We start from the raw sequence: 22305 nt of genomic DNA, 5'->3' as shown, positions 1-22305 counted from the left end.
TCGACAACCGCGATTGGCTAGAGTGCCGGTTGCCTTAGGATTAGGCGGAAACAGTTCACGGGACAACAATTAGGGTCACAGGTGAGTGCAAGTGAGTGCTCGTTTTTCAGAGTGCTATTAAAAACATCCTACAAATTCTGTAACAGTTCTAATACATTTTAAAATTAAAGCTTCTGCCAAAATACACAGCGCGGAGTGCATAAAATAATTTCCAGCCTCTGAAACACGGGCTGCGTTTAAGTGATTTCAATGCTCAGTGCCCAGCGGGGAGTAGCTGCCACCAAACTCGGACCGCGTGGAACGTCTGCCTCCTCGCAACCTAAATACCCTCAAGAAGCGGAGGTCTAGAGCGCTAACCGCTCGACGCTCCGTGAGGTGCCGCCCCTGTCCCGCCCTCGACAACCGCGATTGGCTAGAGTGCCGGTTGCCTTAGGATTAGGCGGAAACAGTTCACGGGACAACAATTAGGGTCACAGGTGAGTGCAAGTGAGTGCTCGTTTTTCAGAGTGCTATTAAAAACATCCTACAAATTCTGTAACAGTTCTAATAAATTTTAAAATTAAAGCTTCTGCCAAAATACACAGCGCGGAGTGCATAAAATAATTTCCAGCCTCTGAAACACGGGCTGCGTTTAAGTGATTTCAATGCTCAGCGCCCAGCGGGGAGTAGCTGCCACCAAACTCGGACCGCGTGGAACGTCTGCCTCCTCGCAACCTAAATACCCTCAAGAAGCGGAGGTCTAGAGCGCTAACCGCTCGACGCTCCGTGAGGTGCCGCCCCTGTCCCGCCCTCGACAACCGCGATTGGCTAGAGTGCCGGTTGCCTTAGGATTAGGCGGAAACAGTTCACGGGACAACAATTAGGGTCACAGGTGAGTGCAAGTGAGTGCTCGTTTTTCAGAGTGCTATTAAAAACATCCTACAAATTCTGTAACAGTTCTAATAAATTTTAAAATTAAAGCTTCTGCCAAAATACACAGCGCGGAGTGCATAAAATAATTTCCAGCCTCTGAAACACGGGCTGCGTTTAAGTGATTTCAATGCTCAGCGCCCAGCGGGGAGTAGCTGCCACCAAACTCGGACCGCCTATCTATCTATCTATCTATCTATCTATCTATCTATCTATCTATCTATCTATCTATCTATCTATCTATCTATCTATCTATCTATCTATCTATCTATCTATCTATCTATCTATCTATCTATATCCATCTATCTATCTATCTATCTATCTATCTATCTATCTATCTATCTATCTATCTATCTATCTATCTATCTATCTATATCCATCTATCTATCTATCTATCTATCTATCTATCTATCTATCTATCTATCTATCTATCTATCTATCTATATATATATATATATATATATATATATATATATATATATATATATATCCACTTACCTGCCTTTACCTCTACCTGCCCCTTTCCCCATCATCTCTACTCACCTAACCCTATACCCGTTCCTAAGCACTAAATTTACTCTTACCCCGATACTTCTACCCACCCCTTAACCCAAAAATACCCTTACTTCCCTTTACCTCTACCTACCCCTCTCCCTTTACCTCTACCCACCCCTTATCCCTAAATGATTCCTTACCCCCTTTACCGATACCAGTACCTAAACACTAAATTCACTCTTACCCTTGTTGCTTATATCCACCATTATCCCTAAAATGACCCTTACCTTCCTTTACCTCTACTCCTCCCTAGCCTTGAAATGACCTTTACCTCCCTTTACCTGTGTCAACCCCAAACCATAAACTAACTCTTACCTCTGTTATCTCTACTCATCCATTAACACTAAAATCATCCTTGCCTCCCTTTACATCCACCCCTTAACACGAAATCATCCTTACCATATTTACCTCTTCCCACTCATTAACCCTAAAATCACCCTTACCCCATTACCTCTAACAACCCCTAAATCCTAAAATCACCGTTAATGTCCTTAATCTCTACCTGCCCCTTAACACTAAAAACAACCTTACCTTCCTTGATCTTTACCCAATCCGTAACCCCAAAATCAACCTTACCCCTATTACTTCTACCCACCCCATAAACCTAAACTTACACTTACCTCCATTTACTCCACTATATGCATAGGTTTCAAAATCTTAAAGCATGCTCTAAGAATGTATTTTTTTTTTTTTACGCAAACCCCTTTCTGGAAATTTTAGTAGACTGAGTTTAGCATTAATACCTATGTGGTGTTACTAACTCACCCTAGTAACACCACATTGATGCAAAGCAAAGCTGCTCAAAGGTATTTGTGCACTGAGAAAACAACAAGCATCTTTCAAGCACAAACGACATTTTGCTGTCTACTCGTAAAAAGTAGTAAAACCATGTGAGACTTTGTGGATTGAAGACCTTTCCCCATCACTGCCACCACTGCCACCTCTTCATAGATCAAGATGGTGGGGATCCTCAATATCCACTACAGAATACTTTGGGATACTAATATGATATACAGAATATCAAGGGACAGTGTATTGAAGTGTTGCTACACAGAAAACTCAACAAAGCAATCATTTATTTGCTACAAAAAATAAATTAGTATGTGACAGTGTTAGGCCTGTCTCCCTAATTGTTGCTATCATAAAGATATTGGCAAAGATCCTGATGAATCCGCTGCAGAGGGTTATCCTGAATCTCATTCATCATTCCAAGGTGGGTTCATGCCGGGTCATATGTTTCAGAACCACTTCAGACTTCGCTCCAACATTCTGTGGCAGCTAAAAGACATTTTGGAGATAACTGTGGCAGTATGCTTAGACACTGAGAAGAGGAATAGTGCGTTGTATTTAGTACCTTGGAAACGCCCAGCCAATTATTTTTTCGTAGAATGTGAAATGGCTTTACACTGAACCCACTGCCAAGATTCATTGAAGGGGCTTCCTCTCTGATATTTCCCCTTTTACATATGCTATGAGACAGTGATGCCCTTATGTGCTTGTTAGTATTGCTTGGTGTTGAGACGTTAGTGGCCGTCATCAGAAAGAAAGAAACTATAGGGGGGGTGCAGGGGATGACACTTTTGTTGCATGCTCTGAACTCAATTTATATGGGGAAGAAATCATCATTACCCTAAAGAGGCCTAGATGCTCAATGCCTGAGCTTATCTTTTTCTCCTTAATGCTGATGAGCATGAACCTTCGCCTGTAGATGCATCAATTATCACCGCTGATATATCAGACTTGTGGACTGATAGTGGACTTCTCCTGGTTTTTCTATGTTATATAAGAAGGCCCCATGAAGCGCAACAATTTTGCCTCATACCATCAGGGCCTTGCTAGATTCCTGGGTCATAGTCTACAAGTTGCTAGGTATTGCCAGGTACATCCACAAGGTAGGCCGCTATAGCATAATGCAGGGATAGTTATGAGGGAGAGATGCGTTACCAGACAGGGTGGTCCCACCATAGAGTTAATCTAATCAAGGACAAGGCGAGGGGCTGAAATCTTTTGACACCCTTTGCAACAAAATTCATCTATTCGCTCAAGAATGAAAGTATAGGCAACTTGTTATTTGCATATGAGACAGGCTAGGGCCAGGTTCATTCATGCCCTGGAACATTGATCTTCTCTTACACGATAAGGTAGGGACGTACTTGGGAGTCTGGGCTGTATAGCACACTGATCATGAAGCTATTCTCTAAGCAGAACATGACTCCCAACAGCATTTGCAAACCCAACTATCAGTAAAATATACGGAGGCCAAATGATCTTCACTTCTGAAGTCGCAGGACAGGACGTTTTGGGAGATGCTCTTCAAGTTTACCTACTTCAAATGTAGGTGGTGAGGAAACTTCAAATGAATTGTATTGTTATTGTTATTTTTTTTATTGTTATTGTTATTTTAATTTTATATCGCGCCTAATCACCTGCAGGTCTCTAAGCGCTAGGAAAGATGATACAGAACAGTAACAAACGGAATAAGAGCGGAGACCAAGACTGAATTATACTATGCTCAGGCTTCTCCTGAACAGTAGCGTTTTTAAGCTTTTCCTAAATCTTAGGAGATTTCCTTCCTCACGCAGCACCCCAGGCAAGCTGTTCCATAGCTGGGGTACTAACGCTGAAAAGGCTCTCCCTCCCTTCGTCGCTAGCCTATAGCGAGGACAGGTCAAGAGCTGAGAGTCCGAAGACCGAAGTGTTCTCATCGGGCAGTACAGCTGCAGGCGATCTTTAATGTAGGCTGGGGTCTTACCATAGATTGCCTTGTGAGCTGTACACAAACTCTTGAATTCCACTCATTCTTTAATTGGAAGCCAGTGTAAGCTTTGTAATAGGGGAGTGGCTTTAGACCTCCTCGGGAGTCTAAAGATCAACCGGGCAGCGTCATTCATTAAGACCTGGAGCCTACTGGTAAGATTTTTGGGTAGGCCAAGGTAAAGAGCATTACCGTAATCGATTCTGGAAATAATAGTGGCAGCCACTATTGATCGCATCATAGGCTGTGAGAGGATAGGGGATAACTTCCGCAGTTGCCTAATAATATTTGTACAACTACCCACAACCGACGAGATCTGAGGAGCCATCGACAGATCACCGTCCAACTTAATCCCCAAGCTTTTTACAGAGGGGCTTGGTTTTGGAGCAGGGCCTAACTCCATAGGCCAGTAGAGATCGCTCCAAGGTGAAGTAGTGGATGGGATAACTAAGACCTCGGTTTTATCAGGGTTGACTTTTAAAAGGTTATCCGTCATCCATTGCACCGTGAACCTCAAGATGTTCTGGGATTGAAGTTGTGCAGCCGTGGTATCGTTGATACTTAGCAGCAATTGCGTATCATCCGCGTAGTTAAAGACTTTACAGCCCATAGTGGCCAGCGAAGCAATCAACGGTTGCAAGTACAGGTTGAATAGAAGCGGGGACAGGGCAGACCCCTGCGGTACACCACACTCTAGAATCCCCATCTCAGATGTTTCATCCCCCAGTTGTATCTTTTGGGTCCTTCCTGTAAGGAAGGATTTCAACCATTGGAAAGCCAAGCCCTTAATCCCAAAGTCCTTTAATCTATTCAAGAGCAAGGCATGGCTGACAGTGTCGAACGCCGCTGATAGATCTAACAAAATCAGGTCGCTCGATTTCTTACAGTCAGCCATGCCTCTTAGTTCGTCCAGCACCGAGAGCATCACCAACTCGGTGCTGTGATGGGCTCGAAAACCTGCCTGTCGATCATGGAGTAGATGGTGAGATTCCAGATAAAAAGACAGGGATTGTAGGACATGCTGCTCAAGGATTTTTGAGAGAAAGGGCAGCTGGGAAATAGGTCTGTAATTCTTTAACACCGCAGGATCCGACCCCGGTTTTTTCAATAAGGGTCTTACCCGTGCCTCCTTAAGTTCAGCCGGCAGATATCCCGTATCGAGCGATCTATTGAGGAGAGAGATGATGCATTCCTCTAATAGAGGGCGCGCAACGCGGAAGATCTCAGGTGGGCATGGGTCAGCTGGGGAGCCAGATTTAATTTTGCCCATCAGCTGTTCCAAGATCAGTGCATCCATCTCCGGAAACACTTCAAGGGAACAATCAATCACGCTTTTAGATGTTAGAGCGGTGAAAGTCCCTGTTGCCGCCCCGTTCTCTATCTCCTGGATAATGATCTTCACCTTCTCCAGGAAATAGGCCTGAAAGGTGTTACAGTCAAAAGGGGCCTTAGAGTTGTCAGGTTTTTTACTCAACTCGGCCAGTACTTTAAAGGTTTCTTTCTGAATATTCGCTGCTTTGCTTAAGCGGGACTCAAGGTAATCCGCTTTAGCTTGAATCATAAGTTTTTTGTATTGTTGAAGGGAGGCCTTATAAGTATTCCTATCCGTGTCCTGCTTGGATTTCCTCCACATTCTTTCTAACTTTCTAAGCTTTGTTTTGGTTTCCCTTAGGAGTGGCGTAAACCAGAGAGCTCCTTTCCCCGATCCCTTTATTTGCTGTACTCTCACTGGCGCTATTTGGTCAATAGCCCGAGTCATATTTCTCGTTAAATCAGAGTATTCTCGGTCCAGGTTGCGATCCAGCTCTATAACCTGGGGAGATTCCAGAAGTGCCTTGGTCAAAGACATAAAATTGACTTCAGCCCATTTCCGGGTTTTTCTAAAGCCAAGTGGGTTACGAGCAACACCGCTATTGAGGGGAGCCTCACAGGAAACCAGACAGTGGTCGGACCAGACGCAAGGCGCTACCTCACTAAGGGTTAAAGTGGCATCTGTAGTCCACATGAGGTCGAGAGTGTGGCCTTTTACATGTGTTGGGGCGTCCACAATCTGTTTAAAACCCAGCGCAGACATTATTGTGTCTAACTGGCGCGTGGGTAGGTCCCAATTGGGCATATCCCAGTGTAGGTTAAAATCACCTGTTACCAGGATTTTCGTATATCTTGAGCTAAGGTCAGATATAATAGGACAGAATAAGTCAAAGAAGAGTGGAGTTGACTTAGGCGGGCGATAGACAGACAGAATCACCCAGCACACATTGTGTACGGTGACCTTTACCCCAAGCAGATCAGTCAGATCAATCGTCTCTGATAGTACCTTTTCAACTGTCATGGTCTTCCTATAGAGGATAGCTACCCCACCCCCCCGTGAGCCCCCTGGGCGGTTGTGCCACATTACATCATATCCGCTTGGAACGGCGGCAATGATATCAGGCATCGAGTTCTCATCCGTCCAGGTCTCCGAAAGAGTCAGGACATCGATATCGCTGTCCTGAAGCATATTATATACCTCCAGATGATGGCAGCGGAGCGAACGAGTGTTAAGGCTAGCTATTTTTAGAATAGGATGTTTACCCAGGAAAGGTGTAACCTTATCAGGGCGGAAGATGCCGTGGTTTTTAAGCAACAGCAAGACCGCCTGATCAAACATAGGCTCACCTCTATTCAAGGATTTAAGCTCCTCCGAGGAGTACATGCGCCGTTGACCAGTAGTCCCAGCCCCTGCGCCCGTTCGTGCGCAGACGGGCGCAGACGGGCTGGACTCTGGCGTGACTCCGGCGCTGCTTCGGCGAGCCCGCAGCGCGTGACCGCTGCGCGTCAGCATGGCCAGTTTAAATAGATACCGGTCAGCGTCCTTATGACAACTAAACCGTGCAAGCTACTCGGCGCTTCACCCCCAACCCAAGATGTCCGCCGTGATGCTGCCTAAAGGGGAAGGGACCCGCGCTAACACGGTGGAATAACAATTATTGTGCAGGTAAGTGGGCGTTTTAAAAACAAGGTATAATAAACAATTATATTTTAAACAGAGATGAAAAAACGGGAAGCTTTAAAAATCGCGAGTTATTTTCTCCTGAGAGCGCAACGCTCTGCGCAGCGCTCTGTCTTACTCCTGTCGTGTGAGTTTCCAAATGACAGGCCGCCTAATTTGCCCAGTTAAATAGATACCGGTCAGCGTCCTTATGACAACTAGACCGTGCAAGCTACTCGGCGCTTCACCCCCAACCCAAGATGTCCGCCGTGATGCTGCCTAAAGGGGAAGGGACCCGCGCTAACACAGTGGAATAACAATTATTGTGAAGGTAAGTGGGCGTTTTAAAAACAAGGTATAATAAACAATTATATTTTAAACAGAGATGAAAAAACGGGAAGCTTTAAAAATCGCGAGTTATTTTCTCCTGAGAGCGCAACGCTCTGCGCAGCGCTCTGTCTTACTTCTTGTCGTGTGAGTTTCCAAATTGTATCTACCTATGCTGCTACAATAACTTGAATTAGAAGCTGATTTACATGCCATTAGTGCCATATCATGAGCAATAGACTTTAGGGTTTAATAAAAGAGCATGTGCAGAAATAATCGATTTCCAAGCCACCAAGTCTAGACTACACTTTAATTGCCTTGAAAAAAGAGATTACATCGAAACACATGTTGACTGATGGGTAAAACATAATTTTTGTTTTATCTGGATTGAGTAGGACCTAATAACAACAATAAAAAAGGGATTGATGAAAACAGGAGAGTTTGTTGAATAAGTTCCAATGGGTGACAATAAGCAGCAATAAGAAGTAACAGGAAGAATACACGTTGGACTTTAATGGTTGTTGATGGAATTATTTTGAAGTTGTTTTCAGTGTGCCCCCCAACCTGTCACTGCATTAATTTAGACTTTTTTCCTAGGGTTTCATTGTACTTGTTTTGTAATCATTGATAATTCATTAACTTCTGGATAAATCACTTCTGCTCAAGACTCCTTAATATATCTTAACCCTGACTAACACATTTGTTTTTTGCATACTTGTAAAGTACAGTTCATACAACTAGAGGTTCAATTTAAATATTACATGGGATCTGCCTGAAAATAAATACATTTATGAATACCGCTTCCTCCTGTGGGATTCGGTTTTAGTAACTGTGTATTTCTTACACATGGGCTTTTTTTTTCTTCAAAATTTACTTTTGGATACTTTAGCCAACATGTCTTTCTCAATAATCTACCACACCAGGGTAAGAAGCCTCATCTGACACAAGTAGACCCATCCGCACACTCTCCAGCCACCTTTACCACTGCCCCAATCCAACCTAAAGGACAGCCAGCCAGAACTAAGCCCTGATGAAGACCCAGTGATAGTCTTTGAAAAGGGAAAACTTGTATTGGCTAAATTATCCATACAGAATGTTTCAAGAATGAAAGTTGCATGTAAAAAACAAACAATATGTAAAGAAAGAAGAACACCATGAATAAAACAGATTGCACAGCAGCATGATGTCTTGACAAGTGCCTTTATTATCAACCAAACTTGAAGATATATTTGATTTGAGCCGTTGTTTGTATGACTTGGACTCCAATGAAATCTTTGACTTCTTTCATGATCAGAAATGTTTTTCATTTGTGTATGTATCAACGTATGATACATCTGGAAACCTCTGCACCTAAAGTTCAATTTAAAAAAAATACAAATCCAATTGTATGTAATCAGGGTAAATGCAAACCAAGCAGGACGCATGTTCCACTTACTTAGCATCGATCACCCTTAAGTGGTTAACACTGAGATAGGCTCCACATTTCTATACCTTACTTTACATAAAAAGTCAAATACAAGATTTCGTGATATGATATTTTTTAAGCTAATACACACGTAGTCTCCTCCACTGACTTTAGAAAGAAGTCCACACAGGAAATCCTTCTCAAACAATATTCACTTATTTTCTATGTTACTTCTTTCACGATTGCTGCTTCAGAACTGCCTGTAAAATATATGTGTTTCAACCAGTTTCGAAAATTGTGCTATGAATTTGATCATGTTCATGTTCTTGGGAGATAGGACAATCAAAGGCAGATACTTCCACGGTGTTAAGTTGCGCACCACCCCTCTCAGTTCACCATGGTATTTACATCCCAGGTGTTCACACTTATCAAGGGCTAGATGTAGGTGGGCTAATACCGGTCGGTAATGGTAAAAAATCTGTAAATTTCCCATTACCGACCGGTAATTAGCCCTTTGCGATGTAGGAGGCTAGATTTAAGGATTCTGTAATTTACCGATTCGTTATGTTAAGGAATCGGTAAAATACCGATTCCTTACTTTAAGGAATCAGTAAATTACCGAATCCTTAAATCCTATGTAGGGAGCACTCAAGTGAGTGCATTTTTGTTTTTTTACCATCAACTACAAGTTGGTGGTAAATACCGAATACCTTTAAAAAAGCAATTTTGTGCTTTTTTTTAAAAGTGCCATGTGGCAGACATACATGCCCTTAGGGCATGTATGTGCACCACATGTGCACACATGCACGATTCAGGGGTGCAACAGGGTGTCAATGTGACACCCTGCCACCCTTGAATATGCTCCCCCTATTACCGATTCGGTATTTACCAAATCGGTAATAGTGAATGACTTCCCATTCATTCCTATGGGCCTATAGACCTATAGGCCCATAGGAATGAATGGGAAGGTATTCCTTATTACCGATTCGGTAAATACCGAATCGGTAATAACGAATATTTCTGAATCTGTAAAATGTACCGATTTTTTTACCTACATTCTATTTATCGATTCTTAAATACCGAATCGGTAAAATTCGGTATTTAGGAATCGGTAAATAGAAATTACCTACATCTAGCCCCAAATGTTTTCACCTTTGAAAACGGTGTTGTTATATTTTGAGATTATGATTCCTGGATATAGCAATATTTTGTAATGAGGTGACTTGTTTTTTATTCTTTAGTCATAGATATACATGTAATTTTACAAGCAAATAAACGTGATTTGCTATAATTTTGATTTACGTGAAAGTATCATTATAATGTGCGGTCCATACAGACAGTTTTGATGTTTCTATTTTTTGCTTTCAGCTTATTTACACTGCAAGGAACCCGAAGGACATGATGGTCTCGCTATATTACTTTGCCAAGATGTCAAGCATTTACGATGATCCTGGAAGTTTTGAGCAGTTCCTGGATGCCTACTTGGAAGGCGCTGATTGTAAGTATGGAAATAAAGGGCTATGCCAGAAACGAAAAACAGCCTCTGCCTTTGGGATCATTGAAAAGATTAACTTCAACCCATTGGAGATTTCTAATATAGCCTGACGTAAGGCCACAAGGCTTACTCTTAATGGGCCATTATGTACTAACTGTTCAACGTGTAACATCACGCCCATTGTTGTTGGATAAAATATCCATAATAAGTATTGTAATATTAACAATAGTGGTACTCAAGAGTAGTATGTGGTATGTTTTTGGTGGATACCTAAGCATGCAAGGCCTTTCATTACTTTGTTGTGACAACAGACTATGGCGGGAAAGACACTCTCTAATGCTATATCTGATTTATTTTTGATTCTGCTTAAGAATACAAATGTTTTTGGGAAAACATTTTCAGAATGCTTAATATACAAACATTTCACATTCTTGATATGGATCTTGAAAAAACATTCTGTGTTTATATAGAACAAAGTTTGTACTTGTGTATTTGAAACAGCCATTAATTCTGTGTTACGTTTTGATCACTCTTTGGAGAATACAAAGTGACAATAGGTATGATGAATAGTTAGCTTTCAAAATTAATGAATGTGCAATTAAAAAGGTTCAGACTGGAGCGGCCTGGCAAATTACTTATTGACCATATGTGAGTTTGCCTTGGGCCCCTTAATGTTTAGGATGGGGTGGGATGAGCAAACAATACATTGTGCAAAGTTTTAATTGAAATAGGATTCAAGTAAAAAGCTCCGACCATCCAACAGTGAGGATGTTACTAACGTGTTTCGACCCTGCTATATGTTATTCACAGAAAGTAATCAATAGAAGTTATGGCCCCATGAAAAGAGTAGGACCTTCTTCAACTAAAGTGAAGAGATGTGCGGTACATGTGTGAGTCTATTTATTAGGTCTGCAAAGCCTAACCATTTTAAAGGCTCTATTGGTCTTACTTGGAAAACAGGTTTGAAGCGAGGCACAAGCCGTAGCAAAACAGCAACTATTTAGCGATTAACATAACGATTTATTAAATCAGGCACCTCATTTAGGTGTGGCAGTATTTCCTTTCTTGATTACTCCTTGTGAGCTACAGATCGTATACAGTCCAACTGCAAAAAGCAAAAAAGAGGCCGCATCTTTTCTGTGTCGTTATTTATTTTAATGCTGCAATTTAAAAAAACATTTCAATAAAAGTACCCATTTACTCTACTGCTTTGCTGGCAACAACTTTTAAATGTGCATAGATGTAGTGGGATGGATGTTCATCTGTGTTTAAAACAGTTTATGGCTGTGAGACCTCAATTGAAGATGTGCCTGTGTAAATTGACTGAGCAATATTTCATGTTTTGATTTACATTAAGCATGTGTTAAAGGTTTTGTTTGTTGCAATCAATCCGTTTGTGTGTCTTCTAGTGCAAGGTTGTATCGAGTCTACTGTTTAGGAGAGGGGCTGACATCCTTCACACTTCTTATCAGCTCAGTGTGCAGTGCAGAAACATGCTCTTTAGTTTTCCTGGAAGCAAGATGCGCAGTTCATTCTGTATTCATGTTACTCTTTTAACGTAACTTTTTATTGATGATAGTTCACATGTTGTGAACCTAATTCCAAGTAGAAACAGATGTCTTTTCAGTCAACATTTTAATGCCACCATGATCAATTCAAAATCGAGGTGCTGCACATAGAATAGTATTGCATTTATGTGGGAGCCAGCCCCCAATGATTTCCTCAATCACATTATCTTGTGCAACCCAGATTTTAATTTAGGAAGTCCCGCTATGGAATCTCTCGTTGATCTAATGGCAAGAAACAACCCGCCCCATCCCCATCAATAATTTAACAGAGTAGAATTGAGATTTAGAAACTGGGACTACTGAAGAACTGAGTTCAGAATTAAGGTTAACAGGTTTATTAGAGAATGATTGATAAAACGCTACAGAAAAAATGCATTTCTAGCCACGAAAGTCCAGATACAGAATCCCAAAGTCATAATAAAATCCCTTGTTAAGCTATCTAATCTCTCCAGATTCTAAGTTTCAAACACAATAAGAATCGTGATAGAATCCTAAGTGAGGCAAAGAAAACCTCAAAGGAATTCGGACAAAGTCCCGGGAGGAAAATGAGATTTTGCCTAATCCCCCAAAGCCAGGTGTTTTTATATCCAATTTATGCATATTAATTAGCAAAACTGAAGAGTCAGCATGTTATGATCATGGTTAAATTGCATTGGCAAATCAAAAACAGCGTTGTATTCATTAAATCATTTTAACACTAATCCATTGCTTAAGGTAAGAGAAATCTTCCACTTGCTTCCTCTTAAATTGCACTCCAGAGATGTACAACATAATATGAGATTTCTCAAGCAAAACCTCATAGAATGATGTTCTTCTGCACGCCTGCATCAGAACTTTCAGCAGAAATACTTAAAAATGATACATTAGGTACACCATGTAAAGTTTAATTCATAATATGTTTTCTTCTACAAGTAATATGTCATAGCACATAGTGATACGCAGACACTGTGGGGAGTAAAAACTCGCAGAAGGCCACTGATTAGAAGGGGGAATTAAGCAGGAGGAAGATGAGCAGAACACTAGAAATCCAAACAAATTTAAAAATAATGGTGTCTCAAATGAAAATGTGGCATAAATACACTACATTATGAATAATCTTATAAAGGAAATAAAATTGTTTTAAGTACAACATCATTAGTTCATCTGATGTGAACATATGCTTCATTTAAATAACTAATTTGCACAATTAATTTGTCACAAAAGTTGCACATTTCTTAAAACTTCAACATGTAAAGAGTCTGTATGAAATTGGATTACAAATTTTAGAGTCTGATGAAAAAGTAGAGGATAGCAAGTTGTTAGAGGCACATTACTAGACAGCATACTATATATGTATTTACTTACATAACAGATATTTACAATTTCAAGTAAAAGAACACCCAATAATTTGTCTTCAATCACACTCAAAACATGCTGAAATGGGGATTAGAACCTGAGTTTGGAAGTTCAGAGGAGTAAACATATATAATGAATTTGATAATAAAGTTGGGGTGGAACAAGTGACACACTACCTAGGTGAAGTTCCTGAACTTTGCATTTCACAAAAAAGTAAAAATTTCTCCAACTCTTTTCAAGTTAAACTTTCAATTTATCCATGGCTTAACGTGGGCTACAAAGGAAAGTAATTATCCATAACTGAGGGGATGTCCTCATGCATGTGATTCTAAATCTCACAACGACCTCCTCATCATCTTCTTTCTGATCCTCTTTCTCTTGATTCTCCTGGTCCTCCTGGTTCTTCAGGTCCTATTCCTGATCACCCTGGTTTCTTTGGTCCTCTTCTTGGTCTTCGTACTTCTTGCCTTCTTGTTGTGATCCTCCTAGAATGCCTGGGCCTGGTCATCATGGTTGTAAAGGTGCTGCTCTTTCTAACACTAGATTAGTGAAATGCATACTGGGGCAATGTGGATACTTATCTGAATGCTGTGCTTAACACACAACCCCACTGTTAAAGCACCATAGGCCCGCCGGTGTCCATGTTGCTCCGGAAGCAATATATGTAAAGTAACATAAATAGGCCACTTACATAATAAATACATTTGACCAAATAGTTCCATTGTAGGCAAACCGCTTCCTCTCCTAATTGATTACTACTGTAATCTACTATTGCCACTAAGATTGGGGGTAGTTCTGCAGGCCACCGATTCAGTATTCCACAACTAGTGATTTTTTAATTCAAAGATTCAAAGATATGTTAAGTACAAAGTCACCCTGCTAAAGTTTGTGTAATTTCTTTTAGTGTTTTTCTGAACAATACTCCATTTTGTCATTCATGCCTTTTGTTTTATATGAAAGCAATAATTAACTGGACCTTCAACAACAGGTTTATCAGGCTGCATATTAATGCTGCACATTCACCTCTGCCTGAATCATACACTCAGCCTCCTCTCCTTCATAACTTTGTCCAAAAAGCTGCATGTAAAATAAGCACAAGTTTTTCTCTACAACTGAGTATAGTATTCACTTTCACGGCCCAACGTTGCGTCCTGGGCTGATCAGGACAAAAACTAGAAAATGGCTGCCTGAGTAGGGCCCCCATTCGGTGCGCATTTTGGAACCTGGGGACCCCTTCACCGAACCAGATATATTCATTAAGGGAAGGGGATAGGCGGTCCCCTCTGAGCCATGAAATGCCTTGGTTCAATTACTTTAAAACAAGGGAGGGGGCCCCCGCTTCTGAGCCATTGACGGTCCCTGGGGCCCCATTCGCTGGGGCGATATTGTAATTTGACAGAAAGGGGGACTGCACAGTCCCCCTCCCTGAGACATTATAGGCCACGGGGACCCCATACCCTGGGGCAGGATAAAGAAACTCCATGACAGGGTAGTTTCAGAGCTCACACTAGCACAGGCAGCAAAAAATGTGTTTGCATTTTTAAATATCCCGCCACATAGGTGCAGACACATGAGTCGGCTCCCAGCCAGAAGGAGATTTAAAACCGCTCCCAGAGGATGGGAGCAGACTTGTGCACTGTTTCCCTGCCCGCACTGATGCAGGCAGGGGAAACAGATAACATATTGCTCCTGCCTGGAGGGAGCCAGCATAAATAGCTGCTCCCTCTGGGCAGGAGTCAAGCTGACTCCCACATCATACAGGGTGCCGGCTGAGGCTATAGGGGAAACTGAGGCTCCCCCTCCAGCCCTCATCAGGTGATCTCTCTCTCTTGGGTAACCACCTCTCGCCCTGGGGGATGGGATCCCCAGGGCTGAGAAGCATGAGGAGGAGAGCTATGCAGCTTCACTCCTCTTGAAACAAAAAATGATTCTTGAGAAGGAGTCCCCTGGGCCTATGAAGGCTCCGGGAGGGGTGCCACTTGGCTTCAACCATGGTTTTATTGCGTTTCCCCAGGTAGTGGGGCCCAGGGATTGAATAAGACTTGGAGAGGGGGGCTACCTGCCCCCTTATATTAAATGTTTTCCCTGTAAGATGGCATCCCTGCGGTCCAAGAAGTCTTGGAGAGGGGGACAGTGTGCCCCCTCCTATTTTAATTGGAACTGGCCCATGGGATTGGGCCCCTGGAGCCACATAAGGGTCAGAGTGTGGTTGCATGCCTCCTCCCTATAATATATATGTTTTGGCCCCAGGGGATGAAGTCTCCTGGGTATGAAGGACAACCCTATGTTGCACACACCAACGGCTATTCACAGCATAGGGTTAGCAGCCTACTGTGAGTTTGGCCACAGGGCCTGGTGGCAGGCCAAGCCCTGTGGATAACCCCAAACCATGCACGACCAAAGGCTGTGGGTGGCATGCGGTTGACTGCCTCTGGTTGGCTGCCTGCAGGACTTGGTAATTTTAGATGTTATTGGTTTAGTGGTTTAGTCATAAATAATGTCATAGAACATGTCATGAGTGATGTAAATTATGAGGTCAGAGCAAACACAAGGGGATGATGGAAGGAGTGCAGAAACTTTTCAAACACTCACTCCCAGTCACAGATTTCGGTTGAATCCATCATCGTTCTTTAGCTCACTTTTGCACCCCAGTTCAGACCCGAACTGCCAAGCCAGGTCTTCCCTGGACCGGAAGCAAGCATTCTGGAACCGGTTACGGGGGTCACACCCCTCATCAGACATGCTAGCTTGAATCCAGTGGCAAAGTGAGCAAGGGACCTATGTCTGGGCATACCCTGCCAACTTAGGACAAACAAAGCAAACCCATGAAGATGATAGACAGAGTACACAGATCTGGGTTGAATCCCTCACAGTTCTTCAGCTCGCTTTGCGACCCCAGTTCAGACCCAGCTATATTCAAATCAGTCTTGACCCTGTTGCTCATGGGAACAGTCCAGCCGAACTGCCAAGCCAGGTCTTCGGACTTGAAACAAGCATCCTGGAACATGTTTCACTGTATGAGGTCATAAGCAGTGCATTGCGAGGGTACAAGTTATAGTTAGCCCTGCTAACTATAACTGGTGAATTTCTATATATTTTTCAGTTCAAAACATTAAAGTGCTCACTGAGGTATTCACTTATCTATAACGGCACCTTAACCATTTGTGTTTTTCAGTACATATATATGCATATATTACTCAGTGGTGGTCACCGCTAGCTACCTATAGTTAGGCTTGTGTTTCCATAGGAATTGCATATTTTGGTGATACATTTGGTGCAGTTTGACAAATCTCTACAAAACTTTCTAAAAATTTGCACATTTTTGACTAGTTTGCACATGGAGATTTTGGTGTGATCAATTAAGCAGCGGCTGTGAAAAAAGGGGTGTCCTAAAATGATTTTTCCCCCTTCATTTTCCCATAGGAACTTTAGACACAGTTACAGCCTAAACCACTAAATGGATTTATAGACAAATTTGTCAGAAAGCAAGATCTAGGTCTAGAAAAAGTGCTTTTAGTGTTTTGGTTTAAATCTGTTCAGTTGTTTTTGAGCAATTGATGCTAAAAAATGTTGTATATATAGGGATGTGAAGCCTCAGCAGATCCTGACAGATCTCAAGCTCAGATCTGATTAACTTCCACCACCTCAACCAGTAAGTGGTGGCAGCCATTTTAAGAATTGGGACTCAGTCTGAAGTCCTGAGAAAGCCAATAATATGACACACAGTGGCAGGTTAGGAATACCCTGACCCCCTAGTCTTGGTGGAAGGGTTCCAGAAGGACCCTGCCTGGGGTCAAAATGTGTTTTCTCCCCCAAAACAATGTGCAGTAAATGAAACAAGCACAAACTCCAGCACTTGTTCTTTAGCCCTCCCCCCCATTCAGTGGGCCAGAGCATGGAGGGAAAGAGGGGTTTATTTTTTAGGGGAGGAAGAGAGGTGTGTGTGAGGTTGATTTTGGCACCAGAGACCACATGACCTGTTGCCCGGTGTCTTTTTCAGGGGGAGGAGGTGCACACGGTGCCCCTACTAGGGCCACATTTGACCATAGCGACCCCATCCCTGGGGCCCAATGTATTTTTTAAGGGGAGAGGGGGTGCATGGCCTCCCTCCCCAAGTCTTTAAAAGCCCCAGGGACCTCATCCCCATGGGCCAAAACATTTAATTAGGTAAAAGGGAGGGGGGAATGCCCCCCCCCCCCTCCCTGAGTCTTCTATGGCCCTAGGGACTCTAACCCCCTGGGTCACTCACATGCTGTATCCCAGGGAGTTGACCTCCAGGATATAGCCGTTCCCTGCTCGCACACCATGTGCAAAAAACCTGTGTTTGCTCCAAGTAGGCTGAAGCATTTTTAAAAGTCCTGCTGCACAGGAACAAATACAAACCTTGCCACACAGACAACCTCAACAACGACATCAACTTCCCTCACACCCATCAAACCCAACAAGCATAGCAGATCATACAAGCAGGCCAGCTGGTTCACCTACTACCTGCAAGACACCAAGCAACACTGTAAACAGCTAGAAATTAAAACCTCAGGGACACCAAATGACACTCTAACTGCTAGAAAAGAAATGGAGAGCAAGCCATCACACTACAGACAGAACTACCAACAAAACTACCAACAAAACTCAGATGCTATCACCAGCAAATAAGAGACATAAAGAAAAAAGCCCTGGTGCACTGCATTGAAGGAAGCTCTAACAGCTGCCAGGAGATCTTTTCGATTGATAAGGATGTCACCTTGTCAGCTACTGTCACCAACATTGCTGCCTCATAGCAACTCTGTGACAGCCTATCCAACTTCTTCCACCAAAATGGCAAATATCTACAGCAACTTTGCACACCAACCCAAACCTAGAGAACTCATTGCTAACCTGCCCACCATTATCCATGATGTTCACCTGATTGAATGGGCAACCGTCACCAGATACAACACAGTGGCAAACATATAGAGCATCCACTGAGGGGCTCATATGGACCCATGCCCCCACCACCTACAACCTGGGAACATCACCAATCATCACCACTCTGACCCACACCATCAACACCTCAAACATGTCTGCCACTTTCCTGGATGAATGTAAACACAAGAAGACCAAGGCTGTCCTGAATCAACTGAGAAACTTCCAACCACCTCCCTGCATCTCTACCCAGCCAAAGTGACTGAGAAGTCCATCAACAAGCAACTCCCAATATACCTCAAACTTCACCATCTTCAAGATAACACTCAATTAGGGTTCAGAAAGAACCACAACGCCAAAACAGTGGCCACAGATGATAGTCGATTCATCCTGGACTGAGGAGAAACAGCGACCTCATACTGCTTGACCTCTTTGCTGACTTCAACACTGTCTACCATAACACCCTCATGAGAAGACTCCACGAGATTGGAATACAAGGATCTTCTTTCAAATGGATCTGTTCCTTCCTCATGGGAAGAACCTAAAGGGTCAGGCTGTCACCCTTCACATCAGAGACCAAGAAATAATATGAGTAGTCTTGCATGGATTGTCCCTGAGCCCCGCCCTTTTCAACATATGAATGACACTGCTTGACAGCCTCATTCAATCACAAGACATCAATATCATCTCCTACGCCGATGATACCCAACTCGTCCTCTCCCTGATGGACAAAACAACCACTGCTAGAACTAACTTCACCAACTGCATGACCATGGTAGCCGGCTGGATATGGTAGCAACTGACTGCAACTCAACTCCGACAAGACACAGCACAGACAGACGTACTGGTCTTCAGCACAAGCCCTTCCCATGGGAATCCAGCTGGTGGTAATAGGAGCTAGGACCAACTTCGGAAGATGGCTAATGTCAATGCAGTGTCCACATCCTTTGCATGCGGAGAAAAATCTTTAACTGTCATGTGAAACCCTGAAACCAATCCTAGGATGCTTGTTTCCAGTCCAGGGAGGACCTGGCCAGGCAGTTCGTGGGGCACAGGGTCAAGACTGATTTTCATATGGCTGGGTTCAAACTGGAAGGGCATGGTGAGCAATAAAACAATGGATTAGGCCCATATATCTGTACTGGATTGAATATCTGACATTGTTCTGCATTCTGTCCATCAATTGTTCTTTGTGCATTTGTCACACCGAGTGGGATTGGTGTGCCCAGACGTGGGTCCCGTGCTCTTCATGCCACTGGAGTCAAGCTATCCTGGCTGATGAGGGGTGAAACCCCAAACCGGTCCTAGGATGCTTGTTTCCAGTCCAGGGAGGACCTGGCTGAGCAGTTCGGCCTGGACTGTTCTCATGGGGCACAGGCTCAAGACTGATTTGCATATGGCTGGGTTCAAACTGGAATGGCATGGTGAGCAAAAAGAACAATGGATTTAGGCCCATATCCTGTACTGGGGTGACTGTATGATATTGTTCTGGATTCTGTCCAGCAATTGTTCTTTTAGCACTCATCATGACAACACTCTCTATACTAGAATCCCCCAACAACTCCTACACAGTCTCCCGACCATCTAGAACACCACTGCAAAACTCTCACTCGACCTTCCATGCTGCACCCACATCACGCTGCATCCACATCACACTGCACCTCAGGAAACTTCACTGGCTCCCTATTCACAAGTCCAGCCAATTCAAACTTCTCATGCACACATGCAAAGCCCTACACAGCACAGGACCAGAATACCTGACCAGCTGCATGCACTTTCACCAACTCACCAGACATCTATGAGCTGCCTCACTCTCACTCGCACACATTACCCGCATCCCCAAAAGCAAAACTAGGGGTTGCTTATTCTCCTACATCACACCCAAGACATGGAATGGCCTCCCTCAACACATCAGAGCCTCCTCCTCCCTTCTAGAGTTCCGCAAGAAGTTGAAGACCTGGCTCTTCGTATAAGCACCTTGGGGGCCCCAAATATATATGACCACAAACCTGCACACCTTCCCAAGCATCTGTATACCCTCTCGGGTGATTAGTGTGCTATACAAATCAATATAACTTAACATAATATAACATTGCATGGCATAGTCTGCTCCCGGCCAGCGGGAGCTTTGAAAATGCTACTGCGGACTGGGAGCAGACTTTTGATCTGTTTACCTTCCCGCACTAATGCGGGCAGGGAAACATATCAAAATATTTCCCTTCGCACGGAGAGAGCAGCATTAGTAGCTGCATGCCATCCCCAACGAGTACATGATGGATGCCCTCATGAGCACCAGGGCATCCACCTTTAAGAAGTGCGGGCCGTGGTCAATGGGTTCCCTGGGCCTAAGAAGGTTCAAAGAGAGTGACTATGCGGCCCCCTACCCTTTTATTTAAATAAACACCAGTGAGTGTTCGGGACCCCAGGGCTTCACATGGCTCGACCAATATGCCTTGTGGCCTTCCTCCTTAATTTAAGTAATGGCCATGGAGCAGTCTGGTCCTAACAAGTCTCAGGGAAGGGGGCCATGTGGCTGCCTTTCTGTTTAATTAAAAAAAACTACCCTTGGGATGGGGTCACCAGGGTCTAATAAGGCTCAGAGAGGTGGACCGCCTAGCCACCTTCCCCTTTATTATAAGTAGTGACCCTGGGGTCCTCCAGGCCTAATAAGACTTGCGGCCTCCGTTTGGTTTAAAAAAAAGAAAAGCCATAGCAGATGGGGTCTCCAGTGCCCAATAAGAGCCAGGGACTTTTAAAATAAATAGGCCCTGTAGAATTAGGGCCCCAGGGTCTAATGACGCTCAGAGAGGGGGACATGTGGCCCCTTCCCCTTTAAAATATATGGTCCTGGAAGATGAGGTCCCCAGGGCCTTAATAGGTTTAAGAAGAGAGGCCATTTGGCCCCTTCCCTTAAAAAAAGGCCCTGTAGCCAATCCCCTGCCATGCACAGGTGTGAAGTTGGCTGCATGCGAGGGTTGGCCAGAAAATTTAGAAACCAAACAGCGACAGTTCCAAAAACTATTATAAGAATTTAAAGTATAGACAAATAATATAAAATTATAAACATATATTTATATATATTACAAAAAGGATTGGAGTCTGGGAATAATAGGTATACATTCCCACTCCAGTTTTTTCAACCATTAATAACATTTTGGACTTTGGAGGGTTTAAATTGATGATTCCCACTCCAAGAAGCACAACAGCAGGGAAAGGGTTGGACTTCGGAGGGATTCAATTTACAATTTCAACTCCAGATACAACAGGAGGGAAAGGGTTAAAATTTGGTGGGGTAACATTTACTATTCCCCCTCCAGTCTCTGCAGTAGTGGGGAAAGCGTTGGACTTTGTTCAGATTTACTATTCCTATACCCGTCTGTGCAACGGTAAAGAAAGTATTGGTCTTCGGTGAGGTGTGATTTACTATTTCCACCCCAATCTGTGCAACAATAGGGAAAGCATTGCACTTCTGAGGGGTTAAATTTACTGTTCCCACTCCAGTCTCAGCAACAATAGGGAAACCACTTCACCTCAAACACATTACATATTTGAATAACCCTATTAATTTAGAAAAAATATAAAACTTAATAGAAACATTATTACTTACCATTATATATATATATATATTCACTGAAAAAACCATAGGTTATACACCATATATAGTTAGGAATTAGCATTTAAAAAACCTTATTTTACTCACACAAAACCAATGAAATTCCATATATAGTTAGTTGTACTAACTATATATCGCGCACCCGCAATCCACTGCTGATCATGTCACATATTACATCATTCATGACATGGTCAGTGACATCACTGATGACATCACTGATGACATCTCAAATGACATCACTGATTACATCACTGATGACATCTCAAATGACATCACTGATGACATCACTGATGACAACATCCAGTGACTGTATTTTTCTGTAAAGTTAAAATATGTCTTACATATTTAAGAATGAGTGGATGTATAAGTGTCTGGATGAAGAATTTAGTAGGTGCATGACTGACTGTATGAGTGAGTGGTTAAATGTGTCTCACTGAGTGCATGGGTTAGTGACTAAACTGTCTTAATTT

General features: G+C 43.0%; 1 protein-coding gene across 3 annotated transcripts in view; it reads left to right on the top strand.

Annotated features, from left to right (window-relative positions):
* Positions 1-22305, top strand: part of LOC144770348 (sulfotransferase 2B1-like) — a 302234-nt gene that overhangs the window by 194333 nt on the left and 85596 nt on the right. For all 3 annotated transcript variants that reach the window (XM_078654809.1, XM_078654810.1, XM_078654808.1), the window contains one exon: positions 10291-10420. In XM_078654809.1, the coding sequence (XP_078510935.1) occupies positions 10291-10420 (130 nt within the window). The remainder of the gene's footprint in view (positions 1-10290; positions 10421-22305) is intronic.

This window comes from Lissotriton helveticus, chromosome 7, assembly GCF_964261635.1.
Source record: "Lissotriton helveticus chromosome 7, aLisHel1.1, whole genome shotgun sequence".
Classification (NCBI taxonomy): Eukaryota; Metazoa; Chordata; class Amphibia; order Caudata; family Salamandridae; genus Lissotriton; species Lissotriton helveticus.
The sequence above is the reverse complement of the archived record's forward strand: the minus strand, read 5'-3'. Positions and strand labels throughout refer to the sequence as shown.